The sequence below is a fragment of the Periplaneta americana genome, chromosome 7 (genome assembly GCF_040183065.1).
Source record: "Periplaneta americana isolate PAMFEO1 chromosome 7, P.americana_PAMFEO1_priV1, whole genome shotgun sequence".
Classification (NCBI taxonomy): domain Eukaryota; kingdom Metazoa; phylum Arthropoda; class Insecta; order Blattodea; family Blattidae; genus Periplaneta; species Periplaneta americana.
The window spans coordinates 104,499,540-104,520,349 of record NC_091123.1 but is presented as its reverse complement, the minus strand read 5'-3'; the positions used below and the strand labels follow the sequence as shown (position 1 = coordinate 104,520,349).

General features: G+C 40.1%; 1 protein-coding gene across 12 annotated transcripts in view; it reads left to right on the top strand.

Annotated features, from left to right (window-relative positions):
- The window catches only part of Pi3K68D (phosphatidylinositol-4-phosphate 3-kinase catalytic subunit Pi3K68D), a 987,208-nt gene that overhangs the window by 689,521 nt on the left and 276,877 nt on the right, over window positions 1-20,810 (top strand). For all 12 annotated transcript variants that reach the window (XR_011333110.1, XM_069831124.1, XM_069831122.1 and 9 more), the window contains 2 exons: window positions 11,526-11,771; window positions 19,161-19,290. Coding sequence is in view for 11 of the 12 variants with exons in the window: in XM_069831124.1 (XP_069687225.1) it covers window positions 11,526-11,771; window positions 19,161-19,290 (376 nt within the window). In the remaining variant the exon portion in view is untranslated. The remainder of the gene's footprint in view (window positions 1-11,525; window positions 11,772-19,160; window positions 19,291-20,810) is intronic.

Here is a 20,810-nt window from a genome sequence, read left to right as displayed (position 1 = left end):
CCTGACTTTTCCTCTTGTTTCAATATGAATAATATCCATTACCATTAAATTTTAGAATCAATAATTGTCTTCCCCACTGCTGTTATAGGAATTATCAATGTCTTTATCACCATTAATGTAGCCCTTCATCTTGTCCAAGAGTTTCAAAACATTGACGACTGCTTGGTCTTAGCAAACCATAAAGTTTTCTCAAATCCTTTATTTTAGAATAATTTATTTTTGGAAGTGCATTATGCATTTGACGAAAAGAGAGCTCTTGAGAAATTGCTGACCTATTACGTATATTAATAAAATTGTGAGGGTTTTAGGTATATAGGAATTTTGGGGATTGTCTCTGATGGAGTAATGTGACTGCCGAGATTTAAAAGAACTAATATGATCTATGGTAAATAGCTCAGTTTCGTCTGGTACAAACTTAGGTCGGTTTTGATGTTTACCTCTAGAATCTCTAGGTGAAGTCTGTCCATTCATCAATGATGCTTGTATAGTACGGAGACGCCCTCGTGTTATTTCATGGAAGCCCGTGAAGGCATTTCGACATACTGGAACATCAACTACTGCGCTGGCTTTCGTAACTCTTACCTTATAAAACAAACTTCCCCTCTATGCAAACGTTGTGCTCTCTGCTGCTGAAGAGTTGATATTGTGACTTTTATTCTCTTTAACCACCACACACCCGACAACTACGTGACTTTATTTTTAATAATTCACCCGACAACAATGGGTATTTCGCTCAATACAGCAACACAAAAGTCGTTATTACACTCCACACGACGACAATGACAATGCACGACGTATATTATTGAGAAGAACAACAATGTACTCTTAATTTCAATTAATGTTCACAATGCACTATGTGCAGAACAAAACTATCAGTTCTCAGTTCACAGCTTGCCTTGGCTAGTTCTTCTAGCTCACTGTTCAAGTTCACTGCAAGTGGAACCCCGGTCTTCCGAACTACGTCACACTTGCCTGGTGGACACTGTCACAGTTGCGGACTCACTCAAGTTCACTGCATGTCGAACCCAGGCCTTCCGAGCCGCGGTACTCTGCACGTCGAACTCAGGTCTTCTGGGTGCGACCCACGGCATGTCGAACTCTGGTCTCCCAAGTGCGGTCTACTGGGCGTCAAACTCAGGTCCCCCTTGCGTCGCTCGCTACTGTCCAAGACAAGACTTGAAGACTCAAGACTGACTCTGACTGTCGGCCACTCGTGCTTTTATTTTGTTAAACCACATGTTCGCGAATCGAAGATTCACGTGGCTTTCAGAATCTTCGAGAGACATCTGCTTCCAGATGCTTCCTTACTTCCACTTAATCACAGTAACTTTTCTCCCCCCATTGCTCTGTACCGCAGCTCCTTCTTGCTAGATGCGCGCGCAAATCTCTGACACAATGAAAACATTCCAAATGGCGCCACATTGCTCCCTCCTTAGGACTGTACATCCCAGACAGTCCCTTGGTAAGCCGCTATTCAGTCCAGGTGCACCACCATCATCTTCCCTCTGGGCTCTTGTTGGATGCGGTATGCCACGTCGTTGATCTGGGTTACCACACGGTAGAGTCCATCCCAGTCACGCTGCAGCTTCGGCGATTTCCTTTTGGCATTCCAGTCTCGCTGATAGTTGGACACAACCTTTCGCAAGTGCTCTTCCACAGTTTTGATGTAGCATTCCACCATGCCATCAGACTGTGGATGAAGGGAGTGGTCCTGGTTTTATGCTCGAATTCTATCATCAGGTTGGATTCGAAGTTGCGCCCCTGATCACTATGCAGTTCCCAGGGTACATCGAATTGGCAGAAGTTGTCAAGCAGTGCATCTGCCACTGTTGAAGCCTCTTGGTTTGGAATCGCGTACTACACCTCAGGCTATTTTGTGAAATAATCCATGGCTACTAACAGGTAGCGGTTCTCTCGATCCGTGGCCGGGAACAGTCCAGCAACGTCGATGTCGATTCTCTCAAAAGAATCTCCCACGTTGTACTGCTGCACGGCTCCCCTGCTGTGTGTCCTTGGTTCGTGACTGACTGCGCATGTGTCGTACCTTCGGCACCACTGTTCTGTGTCGGTTCTCTAGAACTTCTGCCTTAACTTGTCCAGCATATTGTTGGCTCCCAGGTGGCCTCAGTCACATCAGCATGAGTCTCCTCCAGCACTTCCTTCATCTTGCTTCTGGGCAGGACAAGCAATTCTATCTGAGTCCTACCATCAGCCGACTCCCAAATTGTCTTCAGGATCCTGTCCTTGACCATTAGGAATTCCCACTGGGCCCAGTAGCTCTTGTAAGTGGTGCTACAGTTGGCGATATCGGCCCACACTGGTCTCTGACCGGACTCCACATCACACAGTAGCTGTCCAATGTTTGGATTCTCCAACTGCTCCCTCCTTATGGTGGTGTTATCCCATCCTGGGCTCGGCTGGGCGGCAATTGCTCGAACTGCGTGGGCGCCATCTCACTCTTCTACTTTCAGGCAGTGTTTGTAGCCATCCAGGCATGATCATCGTGATAGGGCATCAGCGTTGGAATGTTTCTTTCCTTGGCAGTGTTCGGAGGTGAAATTGTATTCCTGCAGGCGTTGAACCCAACGGGCGGTCTGTCTCTCCAGATTCTTAAAGCCCAATAGCCAGGTGAATGTAGAATGGTCGGTCCTCAGATGGAATTCCTGGCCATACAAATATTTGTAGAAATGCTTGAGGGCTTCCATAATGGAAAGAAGTTCTTTACGGGTCACACATTAGTTTCTTTCAGCCTTGGAGAGTGTTCGGCTGAAATAGGCAGTCACCTTCTCCTGCCCATCCTGTTCCTTAGAGAGTACTCCACCGATGCCTACATTGCTAGCGTCTGTGTCGTGCGTGAACTTCCTTCCAGGGATTGGATATCCGAGTACAGGAGCAGTGCAAAGCGTCTCTTTCAGTGTTCGAAAGGATGACTCCGCCTCGTCCGTCCATCGGAATTGTTTCTCCTCGGTCAGCTGGGTTAAAAGCTTAGCGATGTTGGCATACCCAGCCATGAACCTTCTGTAATAAGTGCAGAGGCCGAGAAAGCGGCGCAACTCCTGCTTGTCGCTCGGTCTTGGCTATCCTTTGACGGCTTGCACCTTCTCCAGGTCCGTGGCCACTCCGTTGGTCCCTACTACGTGCCCATGGTAGCTGACCTTCTTCTCGAACAGATGACATTACAGGTTCAACTTCAGCCTGGCTTGTCGCAGTCTCTCGAACGCTTTCTTCAGGTTTGACAGTTGTTCGCCGAAGGTCTTGCTGGTCACGATGACGTCATCAAGGTACAGCAGATAGGTGTCGTATGTCAGGCCTCTCATTACAAACTCCATCAGTTTCCGGAATGTAGCCTGGGCGTTGCAGAGACCGAACAACATAACTGTGAACTGTCATAGACCTGGCCTGTAGAGAATACCGTTTCCTCCTTGTCTTCAGGATGTAACGCCACCTGCCAGTACCCTGATTTGAGATCCAACCTTGAGAACCACTCTACCCCTGCTAGGGTATCCAAGGTATTGTTAATTCGAGGAAGAGGAAAGCAGTCCTTGGTGGCGTCATTCAGTCTTCTGTAGTCTACGCAGAAACGCAGGTCCCCATTCTTCTTCTTCACCAGCACCACAGGTGATGACCGAGGGCTGTCAGATTCCTCGATGACCCCTCTTGCTTTCATTCCCTCCAGTTGGTTGTCAATCTCTTTCTGTTTAGCTGTAGGGACACGTCGAGGAGGTTGTCTCATTGGGCGAGCATTTCCGGTGTCAATGCGGTGCTGAACTTTCTCCGTTCTCCCATAGTCATTTTCAGACGAGTGAACACGTCCTGAAACTCTGTCAATAGATCGTGGACTTGTCTTCTTTCTCCTCTGCTTAGATTCTCCGCCAATTCTCGAGCCAACTCTTTCAGTGATGGGTCTAGTTCTCGACGTGGTCGGTAATGCTTCTTGTTATCACCCAGAGACGTCACAGACACTACTGGCTCGACGCTACCTCGTACAGTTCCACTAGGCACTTCCTTGTCCCAATTGGTGACATTCAGGGCCCTCACTGGTACCACCTTCTGGTTCAGGAGTAGGGATCTTGCCACATAGACCCCATCTATCGGAGTTATTTGCGAATCAAGGAGCAGGTTCTCTTAGGCTGTCCATCCAGTCATGCCGTCACCACCATCTCACAGCCTGTTGGGATTATCACTTGATTCTCCAAGGTGAGTCTGCTGACCATGGATTGGTCTTCGGCGTCCCTCAGGAACACTTCATCCTGACCAAAATGGAGTATACTGTGCCGGACATCCATCGTTGCATCGAAGATCCGCATGGTGTCGAGTCCCAGGATGATGTCTTCAGTGATGTTGGCGACGAACAACCACATCTCCAGTCCCCTCTTTCCCAAGGTCAGATGCAGGAAAACTTCTTTCTGGATGGGCAAGCTCTCGCCTGAAGCAATACGTAGCTCATATCGGCGCAATCGCGTCCTCCCAGGTAGGCCACGCACTTCTGGCCTGGTGATTGTGAGCGACGCCCCGGTGTCTACCAATACTCTGCATGGACGGCCTCTTAATCATCCGTCAGCTATCAGCCCATCGTCGCATCTTCTGTTAACTGTCTTCAAGATCAGCCGAGGGGATGGTGATGATGACGCCGACGTGCCCCTCCTTGCATCGGCCCCTTCTAGTTTTTCTGTTTGTGACCAGATCGGTCGCAGTCCCTCCTTAAGTGTCCAGGTTCGCCGCAGGACCAGCAGGTAGGGACTCCTTGTCTCTGCCGCTCGGGTGACTTCGGTTGGCGTTCCTCGACGTCGGCCCTCGCGACGCTTCTAATCCAGTGCGGTGCTGAGATGTTCACTGTCAACTTGGCCGCCTCCATCCTGAGGGCTGCCACCAGAGCACCGTTGATGGCGCGATGCTCTGCCAACAGTAGGTTGTCTGATCTCAGGGTTGCGGACTCTGCAACCAAAGGTGTAGGCCGCCTCTCCAGTGACAAAGCTAGGATGTAGGCCCCTGAGGGCCTTATGGGCCAATTGTTCTACCACCATCGAAAATTCTTGTAGGGACTTGCCTGACTGTTGGACCCTCGTTTTCAGTTGGGTCCTAAATGCTGCCGCAAGTTAATAATCACCATAACGTTCCTCCAAGGCCTCCATTATCTCGGTGGCTGTTCCCTTTTCCAGGATGCTGTGAAGAATCTCTGACACCTTTCCCTGAAGCGCGGGCAGCAGCTCAGTAGTTTTCTCTGCCGCCGTCCTCCCATTATGCTCTTCGATAGCCTCGAACTGGCGTCGGAAAATCGCCCACGACGTCGTACTGTCGAACTTCGGCATCTTGACATTCGAATGTCTGGTTGGAGGCGTTGATTCCATGGGGCCACTATATGGGGTCCTTAATTCTGTGACCGATTTTTCTACGGCCCATTTAACTTCTTCGGCAATTATCTGTTTCTGTTCTCTTGCCTGACGATCCACTAACGCGAATATGTGCTTGTTTTCCACAGCATGTTTATCCAGCAACTCACTCGTCTGCTCTTGATGACACTCGACAGTGCGGATTTTGCCGTCGAAATGGTCTACGTCCTGTACTAGTTCGGCCACTGTTCTATTTACAGTTGCGAAATTCTCGTTTAGTTTGTCGAAATCGGTTTTAAGTTCATCTTTCACGATGGTAACAATTCCATCCACGTGCGTTGAAATGCTACCAATTTGCGTAGTGACGTCATTTTTTCACTTCAGTGATGTCGTTTTTCATGTCTGCTTTTACTTCATTAATGTCGTTTTTCATTTCACTGATGTGCTTGTTCATGTCGTCTCTTCCTTCACTTATATCGTTTTTCACTTGACTAATGTCCTTGTTCATTCTCGTGATTGCTTGCAGGATCTGCTGTAGGTTCTCAATTATGTCCACAATGTCCCACTTCTGACACCAATGTAACTTTTATTCTCTTTAACCACCACACATCCGATAACAATGTGACTATTTTTAATAATTCATCCGACAACAATGGGTATTCCACTCAACACAGCAACACAAAATTCGTTATTACACTCCACACGACGACAATGACAATGCACGACGTATATTATTGAGAAGAACAACAATGTACTCCTAATTTCAATTAATGTTCACAACGCACTATGTGCAGAACAAAACTGTCAGTTCACAGTTCGCTTGCTTGGCTAGTTTTTCTAGCTCACTGTTCAAGTTCACTGCACGTCGAACTCCGGTCTTCCGAACTGCGTCGCACTCTCCTGGTGGACACTGTCACAGTTGCAGACTCACTCACTCAAGTTCACTGCATGTCGAACTCAGGCCTTCCGAGCCACAGTTCTCTGCATGTCGAACTCAGGTCTTCCGGGTGCGATCCACGGCATGTCGATCTCCGGTCTCCCAGATGCGGTCTACTGGGCGTTGAACTCAGGTCCCCCTTGCATCGCTTGCTACTGTCCAAGACAAGACTTGAAGACTCAAGACTGACTCTGACTGTTGGCCACTCGCGCTTTTATTTATTAAACCACATGTTTGCGAATCTTATCTTCGAGAGAGAACTGCTTCCAGATGCTTCCTTACTTCCACCCAATTGCCCTAGCTTTTCTCCCCCCCTTGCTCCATGCCGCGGCTAGCATCAGGGGTTCGTGTTTCCACGCACCTCCTTCTTGTTAGATGTGCGAGCAACTCCCTGACGCAACGAGAACATTCCAAATGGCACCACAATATTATGCTTATGGGAACGTCTCTGTTTAACCTCTTGTACAGTAATCATACCTGATGAATAAGAATCTTGTAAATCTTTCGGTTCTAATGTGTAGAAATTAAGGAATAAAGTATCTTGGTCTTCCTCGTATACTGTCTCGAAGCAATGATATCTCTTGCATCTAGAAAAGAACATGTTCCATCTTACTGATTATACATATAATAATATAATTATTAATAATAATATTTCATTTCAACTATTTCATTATGCTTTACATTTTGATAAGTAATAAATACTTCCTTGTTAAAGTTCAAATTACAGAAATTTACTGCTTACCTTCCACATGCTTCTCAACATGGTTCGTGTGTTCTTTCCCCTATATTTTAATCTTTTTATAAGGTTTGCTTCTTCTCCACCTTCTTTCTTTTCTACAGCAGAAAATTAGCATCCTCTCGTGTAGAAGCCATCATTCAATTTTACAAACAAAAACACTACCGATTACAGGAAGTAAACAAACACATCCCGAAAACTGCATTGTTGTGTATTTCAAAGCATACGGATTGAAGTTATCTAATCAGATGTGGCTAATATTTGAATGAAAATAACCCATGGCAGTTTTAGTCGAAACCACGAATGACATGGATCATTTTTATAGAACCACCAAATATTTGACAACCCCTCATGCTTGACATGGGCTTATTTTCATGCAACTGATATATCCAGATGGTAGAAGAAGTCTCCATCTATTATATAACATCTAAATCTCATTTTCGAAAATAGGTGACAAGGGCTGTTTTTATAAAAAAAAACCTCATAGGTTAGTAAGTAATTAAAATAGTTGTTTTGTAATATAACGATACAAAATATACAGATATACAACATTTAATACTTATGCTTATCACCGAACACAGGTTAAATTTAGCAATAATTTTGCATTACAGTACATTAAAACATTTTTTTTTCAACTCGATCAAATTCAAATAGTTAATTGATTAAATATTTTTATTGATCAACAGCACTAATATTAATGTACTTACTTTATAATGTATGCAGGTCAGGATCAACAATTTAGGTTCACTATAGCCGAATGTTCACTATAACTGAGTTCACTGTATATAGAAAAAAACACACTAGAACAATATTAGTACTTTCGAAAAATAAGTGTCAGTAATATGATTAGAAGTTAGAAACTGCATTACCGGTACTTTCGCTTGTTTAACCTTAAATTATTGTAGTACTAAGCATCACTATGAAAAAGGAATTGCGTATGTAACGCAGAAATGATCAAATAATACTGATATTATCAGTTCCTATTATCTGTAGGTGGCTCTGATTCAGGACTATCTGCCTGATATCTCACTCGGCGAAGATTTTTCTGTGAATACTGAATCAACGTTTATATTCTAAGATGGAGAGGTGGAAGAACAATTTGGCTTCAGGAAGGGAAAAGGAACGAGAGATGCAATTAGACTGCAGCAAACAATCAGTGAAAGATATCTAAAGAAGTGTATCTAGTATTTGTGGACCTGGAAATGACTTTTGACATTGTGGATTGGAATAAACTTATGGGGATTCTGAAGAAAATTGATGTGGATTGGAAAGAGAGAATATTATTTAGTGAGTAATCTTTATATTTAAGTATAGAAGAAGATATGTCTGAGGGAAGTGGAGTAGGGAAGGAAATATGCCAAGGATGTTCTTTATCATCTACATTTACTTGGATGATTTAGTGAAAAATTGTTTTCAGAACATGAGAGGTGATAAGAGGAAAAAGAATAAAGTGCATAACATATGCTAATGATGTGGTGTTGTTAGCAGAAGAGGAGATGATACGTATTTGATGAAGATAAATGCAAACAAGACGAAGTCCATGATTATCAGAAGAAAAGAACGTAAATGTGCGAATTCGAAATGAAGCAATGGAACAAGTGGACTGCTTCATATGCTTGGGGTGTACTAGAAGTAGTAACATGAACTACTGCCAGGAAACCAAAAAGAATGGCAAAAGAAGCTTTTAATAGAAAAAGGAGCATCTTCTGCGGACCTTTGGAAAAAAGAACTAGGGAAGAAAGACCAGTGAAGTGCTTTATGTGGAGTGTGGCATTGTATGGGGGCAAAAGCCTGGGAATTACGACGAAATAAGGAAAAACGACTGGAAGCATTTTCAATGTGGATATGGAAAAGAATGGAGCGTGTAAATAGACAGACAAAATAAGAAATGAGTCTGTGCTAGAAAGAGTGGGTGGACGAAGAATAATGCTGAAACTGATCAGGAAAAGAAACAGAAATTGACTGTGTCACTGGCTGAGACGAAACTGCCTACTGGTACTAAAGGAATAGTGAATGGGAGAAAAGTTCGGAGCAGAAGAAGATATCAGATATAAAGACATAAAGATAACATGGATTGTATCCGGAGACTAAGAGAAAGGAAGAAAAGAGGGAAGGATGGAGAATGCTGGGTTTCCAGTGAAAAATCTATCCTTATGCAGAAAACTGTTACAGTAACTGTCAGAGGTGAGTACAGCATGGCTTGTGAATGTGCTCTTTTTGTCATTCTTGAGCATCTCTTAAAAAGTCCTGACTAACAGTAAGATAGTGAATTCCTGCAAACTTCTTGTTATTGCTACTACTTTGACAACCATGTAAGTAACGTGTCTGGCAGTGGTGCACTATACAACAAACGTCATCATACTTGTAGTTTTGCTGTTTGTTGCTAGAGGGTAGTACAAAGCAGTGTTCACTTCAATTCAGAGATTGGTGTTCTGTGACTCAGAGTCATAAAGCCTCTATGAAAAAATTCTTGGAAAGTCTTTCCTATAGTTGAAGTAGAAACAGAAGATTACGTATGTGAATTAAATGGTCTAGCAGGAGAAATGAATTACAGATTTAGTGATCTTACAGCTACTTAAACTTTCATTTTATTATTTGGAAAATTCCTTTCTTGTTTACATAATGAAAAATGGTTACCCCATTTCAAGGCTAATTGTGATTGATTCGACAGCTGTAGAGCAGGAACTACTTGAGATTCAAGAGGAGGAAGGACTAAAACAGTTGAAACTAAGTGGCTGTTCAACCCTGGCATTTTGGAAATAAATTAATAAACAAAACTATACAAAATTAACACTGGCATAATATTGCTTGATTTATTTCCAATAACTTTTGTATGTGTTGCTATAAATTATAAAGTTATTAGTGACTTTTTTTTACTATTTTCCACATTGTATATTATATGTTTGTACATTTAGTTTTCAAGATTTCTCTGTATCTGTAAATGACACCTATTCAAACTGACAAATTGTGATTATAGAAACCAGCCACAGTGGACACATCTAAGAGACATGAAGTCTTAATGTTGTGTAGAAGCAGTGATTGCTGATTCGAATCCTGCTTTGACATGGATGTTTGTTGTCAGTGTGATACCCTGTGTTGTCTTAGGTGGAGGCCTAGTGCCATGCTGGCCTCATTTTGCTGGAATCCTGCCTTCTAATGTGAGGTTAAAAAAATAAGGGCAATTATTTACAAAAGGGATAAGCCTGAGGAAGATGATGTAGAGAAACTGTGTTTAATGGAGGATTTCCAGTATGAAGTGGAATTGAAATATATAGGGTATTTCAAAACTCTTGGTCAGTAATTTACAGATGAAAAGTACAAACTAACACAAGCAAAAAACTCCAGTATATATTGGTTCGAAAATTAACTATTGTCGAGATAATACACATCATCTATGTTGACTGTCTTTCACCAAGTGTGGCTTTCCTGTACTGTACAGCATAGAGTACTGCAAAAAAGAGAAGGGGAGTTAATGCACATGCGTAAACAAACCAGGAAGTGATTTCAAACCTTTACAATTGAGATAGCAACCTACTTCAAGTGCTTGTAAAGTGGTGGATCCCAGATAATAATTATCGCATGAACACTTAATTTGCGGACCAATGTGTATTAGAGCTTTTTCGCTTGTTTCAGTTTGTGCATTTCATCTGTAAATGATTGACCATCACTTTTGGAATGCCCTCTATCCGCAGGGAAGTATTCTCATCTATCAGAAATTATTGTTTTCTTATCTTAATGTTTTTTTTCTTTCAAATTGTCACATAATTGTTTTTAATCATTGTTCATTGTGAATTGATTAGTAGGCTGATCTATCAAACCCTTATTTAGGACGGCTTTTGTTGATACAAATAAGGTTAGAGATAGTCAACTGTTAATTCATTTACTTTCTCAGTCAAATATCTCCTTTCCACTTAATGTTAATGAGATCCCTTTTTGAAATTCTTACAGAGTTGTTTCTTCTGTGCAAGATTTTTTTATTTCACACTAAAAGACCACATTTCTATGTGATATCTTATGCTGAAGAATATTTTCGGTCGAAATGCGCATTCATATAGGCCTACATAATAAAATATTAATTAAACTGTGAACGAAAACATAACTCACAATGAACATCAATGTTACATGTAAATTCAAAATAGTAATTTCGTTATTTTTTGCTATCTTCAATATGCTAAAGAAAAATCTTTATATTTTGTTGTACACATGAATAATAGAATAAGATCATATTTGTTATGTACTGTACCAGATAATGCTGATGATACATGTATCTTTAACGTATGTTTTTGTAGATTTTACTATTGCATTTAGTCCTGAATTGTTACGGTGAAATACATTACAGCCATTTCCTAGTGCATGTTTTCAAGAACTACAGTTCACCCACGTTTTAATTTTCACTGTTATAATAGAAAGGAATTACTCGTATTTCTTTTCTAGTTTGCAGCATCTTTTGATGGAACATTATTTTAGATAGTTTTACTGTATTACTGTACTGTAATATGTGACTTTCTCAATTATGTTTCAGAATATGTATGAAATAGCTGAAAATGTGAAGGCTACTAAAGAATCTCTGCGGCTGAAGGTTTTATCACGCGATTTGGAAGTATTACATCATTCATTAGAGGAAGCTCCCACATGTCTGCCACTGAGCCCAAGTCTTGAAGTGCGTGGAGTACAAGTCCGCACCTGTTCGTATTTCCCATCCAACACCCTGCCTCTTAAAATCAATTTCCTCAGTGCTGAAACAGGAATAATACCAGCTATATTCAAGGTACATACTTTTAAAATTCTCTAAATGCAGTCTTTATTTGTAAAGTATCTGTGGGTGTGGTCAATTAAGATCTTTCTTGTAGGTGGAATTCATAATCGCAAATGATAGGGTGATTAACATGGTGACTAACAGAGTGTTTCAACATGGGCGAGAATTAACCAGTAAAATTTATTTCGTTCTTCCATTCTTCAACATATCTGCCTTATGTTCAGTTAATGTACAACACGAGATCGATATCTTATTAGAAGAAAGATATGCTATGAATTTATATTTCTCTTGAAAACTCTCTGAGCTTAACTAGGTTTGGACCTGCAGATATAGAGTCTAATGATTAGCATGATAGCTACTCGACTACTACAGACTTCGAAAAGTTCTGATATAGCTACATTAGAGAAATCAAGTAACAAGTTACTTTAAATAAAGGGACACTGTATTAAGACTGATTTATGTTAGAGCATGTCGTGTGTGATACGGCTACTGTACAGGGGCGTATTTTGTGGACTACCGGGGCTACCGGTGGTAGCCCAAGGAAATTACAAAAGAAAAAGTTTATAATATAACATAATGTAATAATTTTGTATTACCGTATTAGTTTTACCACAGTAATTAAAATTAAAGTAATTGTTAGATTTATATGCGCTCTCTGCTCTCGAAAGAAACAAGTTGTCAAGGCGGCATCACTGGAGAAACCGCTGCTACGAAGGGTAGCCTGTGACCGTTCAGCTCACGTCGCACAACTCCCCATCCCCCCACTCCCTCCTGTTTCCATCGTGCACTGTAGGTGGGTGAGTTGCCGCTCTCGTGATCGGTTTCTTGGAAGGCGCGAAGCAACAATATGCTTAGTACGCTAGCTCATTAATGTGATTGTGTTCTTGCAGTGCAGTATTTTAAATTTGTGATTTGTTCGAGTGTCTAAGAGTTATATTAATTGTGAATTATTAAGTTTTTAATTTCCCAATTAAGTGATATTGTGAAAAATATGGCAGAACAAGTTTCTGGAGAGGTTTGTGTTGAAAATGACTGTGTAATAGAAGGTTTATTAAAAGTGCCTTTTAACCGTCGTACATACAACGAGAAAGTTGAAATTGTGAAAATGGAAAGACCAACTCCTGAGCTAAATTTGTCCATGGACGTAAAAGAAAAACAGCGTGAGTACACACGCCATTTCACTTCAACATCATATGGTAAGTGGAATTGGTTGTGTGGTAGTTCTAAACTGTCTAAACTATTTTGCTGGCCATGTTTGTTATTTAGCCGCGAAACTAATGTGTGGTCAAAAGAGGGGTTTTCTAATATAAACTCCCTTCGAACGGCAGTCCTAAAACACGACAAATCAAAAGCTCATATTTATAGTAGCATGAACTTTGCAAACTTTGGGAAGACAAGAATTGATTTACAGCTAGATAAGCAAAAAGTTCTACACATCAACCAACACAATGCTCTTGTGAAAAAAAATCGGGAGATTTTACTGCGTCTTATTAACGCAGTCTGCTTTCTAGGAAAACAAGAATTGGCTTTTCGGGGTCATAATGAGAGTGTGGAATCAGACAATAGAGGAAATTATATTGAATATTTAAGTTCCTTAAGTGAATTTGACCATTTACTGGCCAATCCTCTTGAGAGTTCAACAGTATTCCATGGTACTTCTCCCGCAATTCAGAATGACTTAATATTTGCTATAAGTGGGGTTATGATAAAGAACATAAAATCTGAAATAGAAGAATCACCTTTTGTGGCCATTGTTGTTGATGAAACAAGTGACTGCTCTAATCAGAGTCAATTGTCCTCTGTTTTAAGATACGTCGACAGTACTGCCAATGTTCAAGAACGGTTTATAGGATTCACAAATGTCAGTTCGGGCAAAACTGCTGCTGCTTTGTTTCAGCATGTGGAAGGTGTTATAGCAGAATACAATGTCGGCAATAAGTTAATTGCACAGACATACGATGGTGCTTCAGTTATGGCGGGAAATATTAATGGCTTAAAAACAAAAGTTCAAGAAAAGTATCCTCAAGCACTATTTGTCCATTGTTACATCCATGTTCTCAATTTAGTTTTGCAACAAATTACTTTATCCATTCCAGAATGCCGCATTTTTTTCAAAACACTGTCGGGTTTAGCTGCATTTTTCTCATCATCTCCTAAAAGATCAGAAAAACTCAAGAAATTTATGAAAAAGAAACTCCCAAAAGTAGCACCAACTAGATGGAATTTTACATCTCGGCTTGTAAATACAGTGAAGTAATACAGAGAACAACTGACTGCTTTCTTCGAAAATATCATTTGTAATGACTCTGAAGAAAACTGGGATGATGATGTAATTGTGCAGGCTCAAGGATATTTGTATTTTTTTCACACAGTTTCAGAATATATTTCTTCTTGAAGTCTATGCTAGAGTGTTCGCACATACAGATGTGCTCTACAATATTCTTCAGACAAAAAGTCTAGACATAGCATACTGCTTGCAAGAGGTATCAAAGTTAAAACATACTATATCCGAGTTCAGACGTAGTGGGTTTCCGTCCATATGGAGTAATATGGAAAATGAAAATTCTTCAGACAATACAATGGAACCACCATTAAAGCGAAGAAAAGGAGATGATGAATTGAAATACAGGCAGCTGTACTACAGCATACTAGATCGTATGCACATGGAAATTACTGACAGATGTTCTGATTATGGAAAGCTTCAGTTCACACATCTTCTAGATTCTCAAAAATTTTCTGCTTATAGAGAAAACTTCCTGAATGAGGCACTAAACAAATTATTTTAGTCCTATAACAGTCACTTTGATCAAGTACGTTTGAAAAATGAATTAAGTGTAATATATTCAGCAGAAGTCTTTGATTTTTCGAACAAACCTATCCATGAAATATTATCTGCCATATATGAAAACCAGCTGAACCAAGTTATTCCTGAAGTCCTTAAATTGGCAACATTAATTGTGACAATACCAGCTACGTCAGCATCGGTAGAAAGAACATTTTCTGCGTTGAAGAGAATAAAATCCTACTGTAGATCAACTCATACACAAGAACGTTTATCCGGCTTGGCACTGATGTCAATTGAAAAGTCATTTCTACAGAAACTTCGCAAGCGGCCCAACTGTAATTTCAATGACGAAGTCATCAAAGTATTTTCGTCCCAATCAAGATGTCTGGAATTCACATATAAATAGGTAAGGAATTTTATTATAGTGTTTTTAAAATATATTTTGTGTAATAATAGGGTCAGTGGTAGCCCAGACCCTTAAACCAGTATACGCCACTGCTACTGTACAGAGAATGCTGTTCTTTTGTTGAGTTACCTATGTTCTGTGGAGTCATTTATGTACTAACAGGATGGCCCAGCTGTCAGCATGCACTCAACGTGGCCCATTGGTTGGTTATTGCTGATGATTTCTTTCTCGTACCCATCCCAGTGGCATCTCGTTTCGTCAAACATAAATTGAGACCATGTGCAGTACATGACATGCTCGCAGTTCTGTACTGATTTTTAAGTAAACTAAGAATCTAGAAAATGAACATGGAAGACAAGAAATTTATGGAATGTGTAAGAAAATATTTCTCATCACTTCAACCATTTTAACGTAAAAACTTAATACAGAGTGAATCAGCCAGGGCTAGACTGGCATCAGCAGAAAGTCGTATGTGTAATAACTGCTGTGCCATCGCAGTGATCAGACCTCTTTCTCGCATATGTTTCGTGTTTAGTTATGTAAACACGTTCACACAGTGAGGGTGCAGCTGTATACCATACATTTAGAGTGGAGTAGTGTGTCCATTATGAAATATAGCTTTGAACAATGAGTGTTTATTTATGACAACTTTGTGAAATACGAATCTTGGAGAACAGTTGTAACCACTGTCTCCACAGTCTAGTATATACAGTCACGAAGCTAAATACCGGTACATAGTAAATATGCAGTCATAGATAGTTGCTAACCACTAGGATCACTACTATCGCCTCATCACAGACAATGTGAAATAGTACCTGCACAGTCTCTTGTTCCTAGTACCCTCACAACTCAAGCTTCGTGACTGTAAATACTGTGGTTGTAACAAACTTCCGCCAGTCAGTCCCTGATTCACCAGAGCCTTCTAAAGCAAGATTTACAATTTAGTGAAGAAATTTCGTACAACTGGATCAGTATTGGATAAGAAACGAACGTGTATGAAGCATGTTCTCACTGAGGAGATGTTAGATGAAATTGGCCGCTGACTAGAGAGAAGTTCTACAACTTCATCCCACCATGTAGCTCAGCAGGTAGGGGTGCCACAGTCTTCAGTGATAAGAGGTAGAAAACCATTAAAATTAAAACTTTACAAAATTTGTGTAGTTCAGAGGTTAACGGAATTCGATTATCAAAGCAGACTTAAGTTTAACAGTCAGTGTATGATGAACTACTTGACCCTACCTTAATTTTTTTATAGTGACGAAGCATAGTTCCACCTCTGTGGTTACGTGAACACTCAAAACAATCGTTACTGGGACAATGAAAATCCACACCGTTTTCACAAACAACCACTACATGACATAAAAATAGGAGTGCAATGACTGATTGGCCCCATTTTCTTTGGAGAAACAATCAATGCACTAAGATATACACAGTTCATACTCGTCTAATTTTTAATGAGGTGAGTGAGGAACTCAAAATAACCGGCACGAAATCCGAGCCATTTCGGAGAATGAACTGCGGCGAGTTGCTGGACATGTCTTCAGGAGATGTGCAGCCTGCCAGATATCACGTCATTTCGAACATGAATTGTGAATTCGGTAAATACATCATTACGCAATACTAACCACAAAAACATGGAACGAATCCTGTGCATATGGTAATGTCGTTATGAATGAATCAGCCTCTGTGAGTCTAGCCCTGGCTGGTTCATCCTGTACATCGTTTTCACATTGGAGACTACACAATTGAGGACATCACTGATGTTATCAAATGAAAGCCAGCCAATTAGCCCTATACACAAAAACATAAGCCATCACAAGTCTGGTGTCATCACACCTGCGTCTCCTACATCATGCTGTAACATAAATCAGTCTTTAAAAGAAATTAGTTATCATAGTTATTTGCATCTCGAAAATTTCAATTGGTTTAACGAATGCTTAAACATTAATCATGACAACTTTTTCTGTACGAAAATACACAAATTTATTAATGAAAGTTTTCTGAAGGCCATAATATTCTAAGAATGCTAATTTACACTGATTACTTTAGTTATGCAAAACTATTCTTGAGCTTATATTATAGTAAATTACTTCGCCCTTTGATATGATAGTATTACAATTAGCCTACTTGTAACTTTATATTTTACTTAACTAATCACATTATTCTGAATAATGTGTGCCATCACCTTGTCCATGATTTCATACAAAACTGTGAACACAGAAATGTAGTATACAATTTGCAGTACAATCAGATCAAAACTTGTTACACCCATTGCAACCATTATTTTCATCCATTTTTTTCAAAAGTAAGTAGGTAGTCGATACCAGAATTTGCTTATTGGTGGTGGTGGTGGCGGTGGTGGCGGTGGTGGTGGTGGTGGTGGTGGTGGTGGCAGTGGCGGCGGCGGCGGTGGGTGGCAGCGGCAGCTGGGCAGTGGTGGTGTTTGTGGGGTTGGAGGTAGCAGCAAGCAGCAGTGGCAGTGGCAGTTGGGTGGAGAAAGATGACGACATTCCCTTTGAGATCTTGAATTGGTAAAAACGTAATACAGCGAACGCTAAGCTCCGCCCACGACCCCTTTCCACTTTTCCCCTACAAGATCACCACACACTCTAGCGAGAAAGAGTGGAAATATGGGTTTAGGGTGGGGTGACATCTAATGTAGGAAAGTGGAACAAAAGAGGAACTTCGTCCTGTGTGCCTCTCTCCTCTCTCTCTCTCTCCCCCCCTCTCTAGCCTCTCCTTTTCTGTTCCTTGCTTCATGTCTTTCTCTTTTTTTTTTTCTTATGACTTCGCAGAGGGTAAGATTCGATCCGAGTAAGTTCGTAACTAAACGCTAAATGCATGCTTTAGACCTCTCAGCTACCGAGGCGAGTTGGGGATAGAAGGGAAAATGAATCTATTTATGTTTAAGGGAACTGCCATAACGTATTGCAGAAGAATGGCGCGGGGTACAATGACCGAATAGCGTAGGTAGAAAGTGGTGGGCTTGTGAATCTAGCTTGGCAGGGGTTGACTGCGGAGGTGGCATAAGTGTTAACGCGAGCTGGTGGAGCTTCATTGTGTCCGTGTCCAGACGTAACCACATGTAGTGATGAGCCGTACCGAAGACGTGTACTTCTTCCTCAAATTGTGCAGGGAGAATTTGAACACGGATACGGTAAGGTACTGTGAGGAGCATGGACTACTTGCTAGTCATTACAAGTGTCCAACATGTGGGAAAAATATGAAATTAGCGCCGAAAAGCGATGCTACTAATGGTGTGCATTGGACAGTGGGGCAGTGCGAAGTTAACAGGTGAGTGTTGTTTAATGAAAAAACCACATTACATTGTTTGTGTTGTGTTAGTACATGTGGTGGGCTGTGTTGTGCTGTGTAGTATATGTGGTGGCCTGTTATCTAATGCGTCCCAATTTGGTTTTATGCTGTTGTCTAATGCCCCAATTTTTTTAGTACGTGTTATGAAATATGTGCGATTTTGTTAATACGTGTTATGAAATACGTGCGAGACGAGGCAGTGATCAATCGAAGCGGGACAGATAGTAGAGAGAGACAGTAGAGAGAGAGAGAGAGCATGCGAGCGAGGTGCCAAGCAGCGCGGGTGGGGATAGCTTCCCCTACTGGCATTCGCCATATTATGTTTTCACCCTTGAATTTGACAAAAAAAGGCATTAACATTCTTTGTCTCATCTTTAAGTACATTACTACATGTTAACAGACTGCCTTCTACTTTTTTTCTCTGTTAGGGTTGACATAGATCCTAATTTTGCTTAGAATATTTGTTACTACCATTTTAAAGAACTGTTTTGGAAACATTGGTGGAAAATTGATCAATTCAGCATACCCATTACTTACTTACTGGCTTTTAAGGAACCCGGAGGTTCATTGCCACCCTCACATAAGCCCGCCATTGGTCCCTATCCTGAGCAAGATTAATCCATTCTCTATCATCATATCCCACCTCCCTCAAATCCATTTTAATATTATCTTCCCATCAGCATACCCATAACATTTTAAAACCCTTCTCCTATCAGCATTACCTTATTGCCTCAAATGTTTATTTTTCCGAATCATTCAATGGACTACTTAATTTCATGTTTCTCTACATTTGTCCAAATAGAATACTTTTTGATTGATTATGTAGTAATTTTGCAAATTTAATCATGGAGGTATATATGCATTACGATTTACCTCTTCTATTTCAATTTGACAGGTTGGAGAGGACTTGCAACAGGATATGCTTACAATTCAAATGGTTCGTATTATGGATAAGCTGTGGTTGAAAGAAGGAATTGATCTCAAAATGGTGACATTTTCTTGTGTACCTACAGGACATAATAGAGGTATGCTATTAACATACTTTCAGTATGTAATGAACAAAAATGTTACTGTGTAAATGATATATACTTTATAATGCACATGCATACATGCTGATACACAGTTGAACACTCATGACGATGAAATAACAGAATTATGAAACTTCCCTGTGATAATTATAATTATAAACTACAGTCAATTCCCGATAATTCACATGTGGTTAATTCGCTTTGCGAGTAATATACGATTTTTTGGGGAGGGGAGGTGGGTGGAAGAGCGAATTAATGTCATTTCCGTTTTTACTCTCTCCCTCCTCTCAAATGTTTAGAAGTTGATAAGGAAGATCAAGGATAAAGACAAAAAAGTGAGAATGGTATCATACGAGATTTGACAGATGATAATTATTGATGAGGATGAAGCCAGGAAGTTACGAAAGTTGCACACACCCAAGGTAGTATCACTTCAGACACTCTTTAGTCATATATGTAAAATTGTGATGACTTTTCGTTTACAGATATTGTAATTGCGATTTAATATTATAAAAAATTAACAATCCTCTAAGAATTAAAAAAGAATAAATTATTTTGTTAAATTAAAGTGTCGTATGTTATTTTGTAAAACTTGTGTTTCTTGTTTTAAAATTCTATTCCACTGCAGTAGCTACTGTATAATATTATAATGTTTAAAAATGTTTTGCATTGTTTCACATTCTGTACTTGATTTTGAAGTGTATTTTAGTACTAATAATTAAACCTATCAGAGTAACTTTTACTGAACTTTAAATAATAATAAAAAGATTTTGCAGATAATTCGAAATTTTCGATATTTCTTGGAAGTTTGTGCATGTATAACCGCGAATTATCAGGAGTCGACTGTATATCACGTACAAGGCATGTAATAGGCTTTGGCCGCAGCATTCTGGGCATTTAAGAAGACCACTGTTTAATACTTGAATTCAGCTATATCATATACTGGTACAATTTATGTATATATAGTCTTTCATAAGTAACGAGTCTATCGCAAAATCAACTATTTTAGATAATTTTTTTTTTAAAATGATGTTCATCCTCACGAAAAAGAACTCTTTCCGGTGCCATACAGTCTATTTGGAAATAAACACCCCCTCTCCCCACTATCCGAGGAAGCTATTTATCCATGTTGTTGTTTTCTAATGCCAGGCGTTTGACAATAAAGTTATTTGACCTCTTGCACTCCAATATTTTTCAAAGATATTATCATGACCATGACAGTTCTGTATGGTTCATTACACACACTAACAAAATAATATCGAACATCAGCCACAAAATAAAGAAACGACACAACACCAAAATAGCAAAACTAAAAACACAACAAACAAAAACATACAAATCAGAACACAAATTCCACCCAAAAACACACAACACAACAAACATAACCTTTAATCGCAACGAAATCAATCTACTGGAAAAAGGATTAAAACATAATATACCACACAACAACACAGGACCAAAACAAAAAACACAGACAATCATCAGCACAGAAACAGCAATACAAAACACAAAAACAG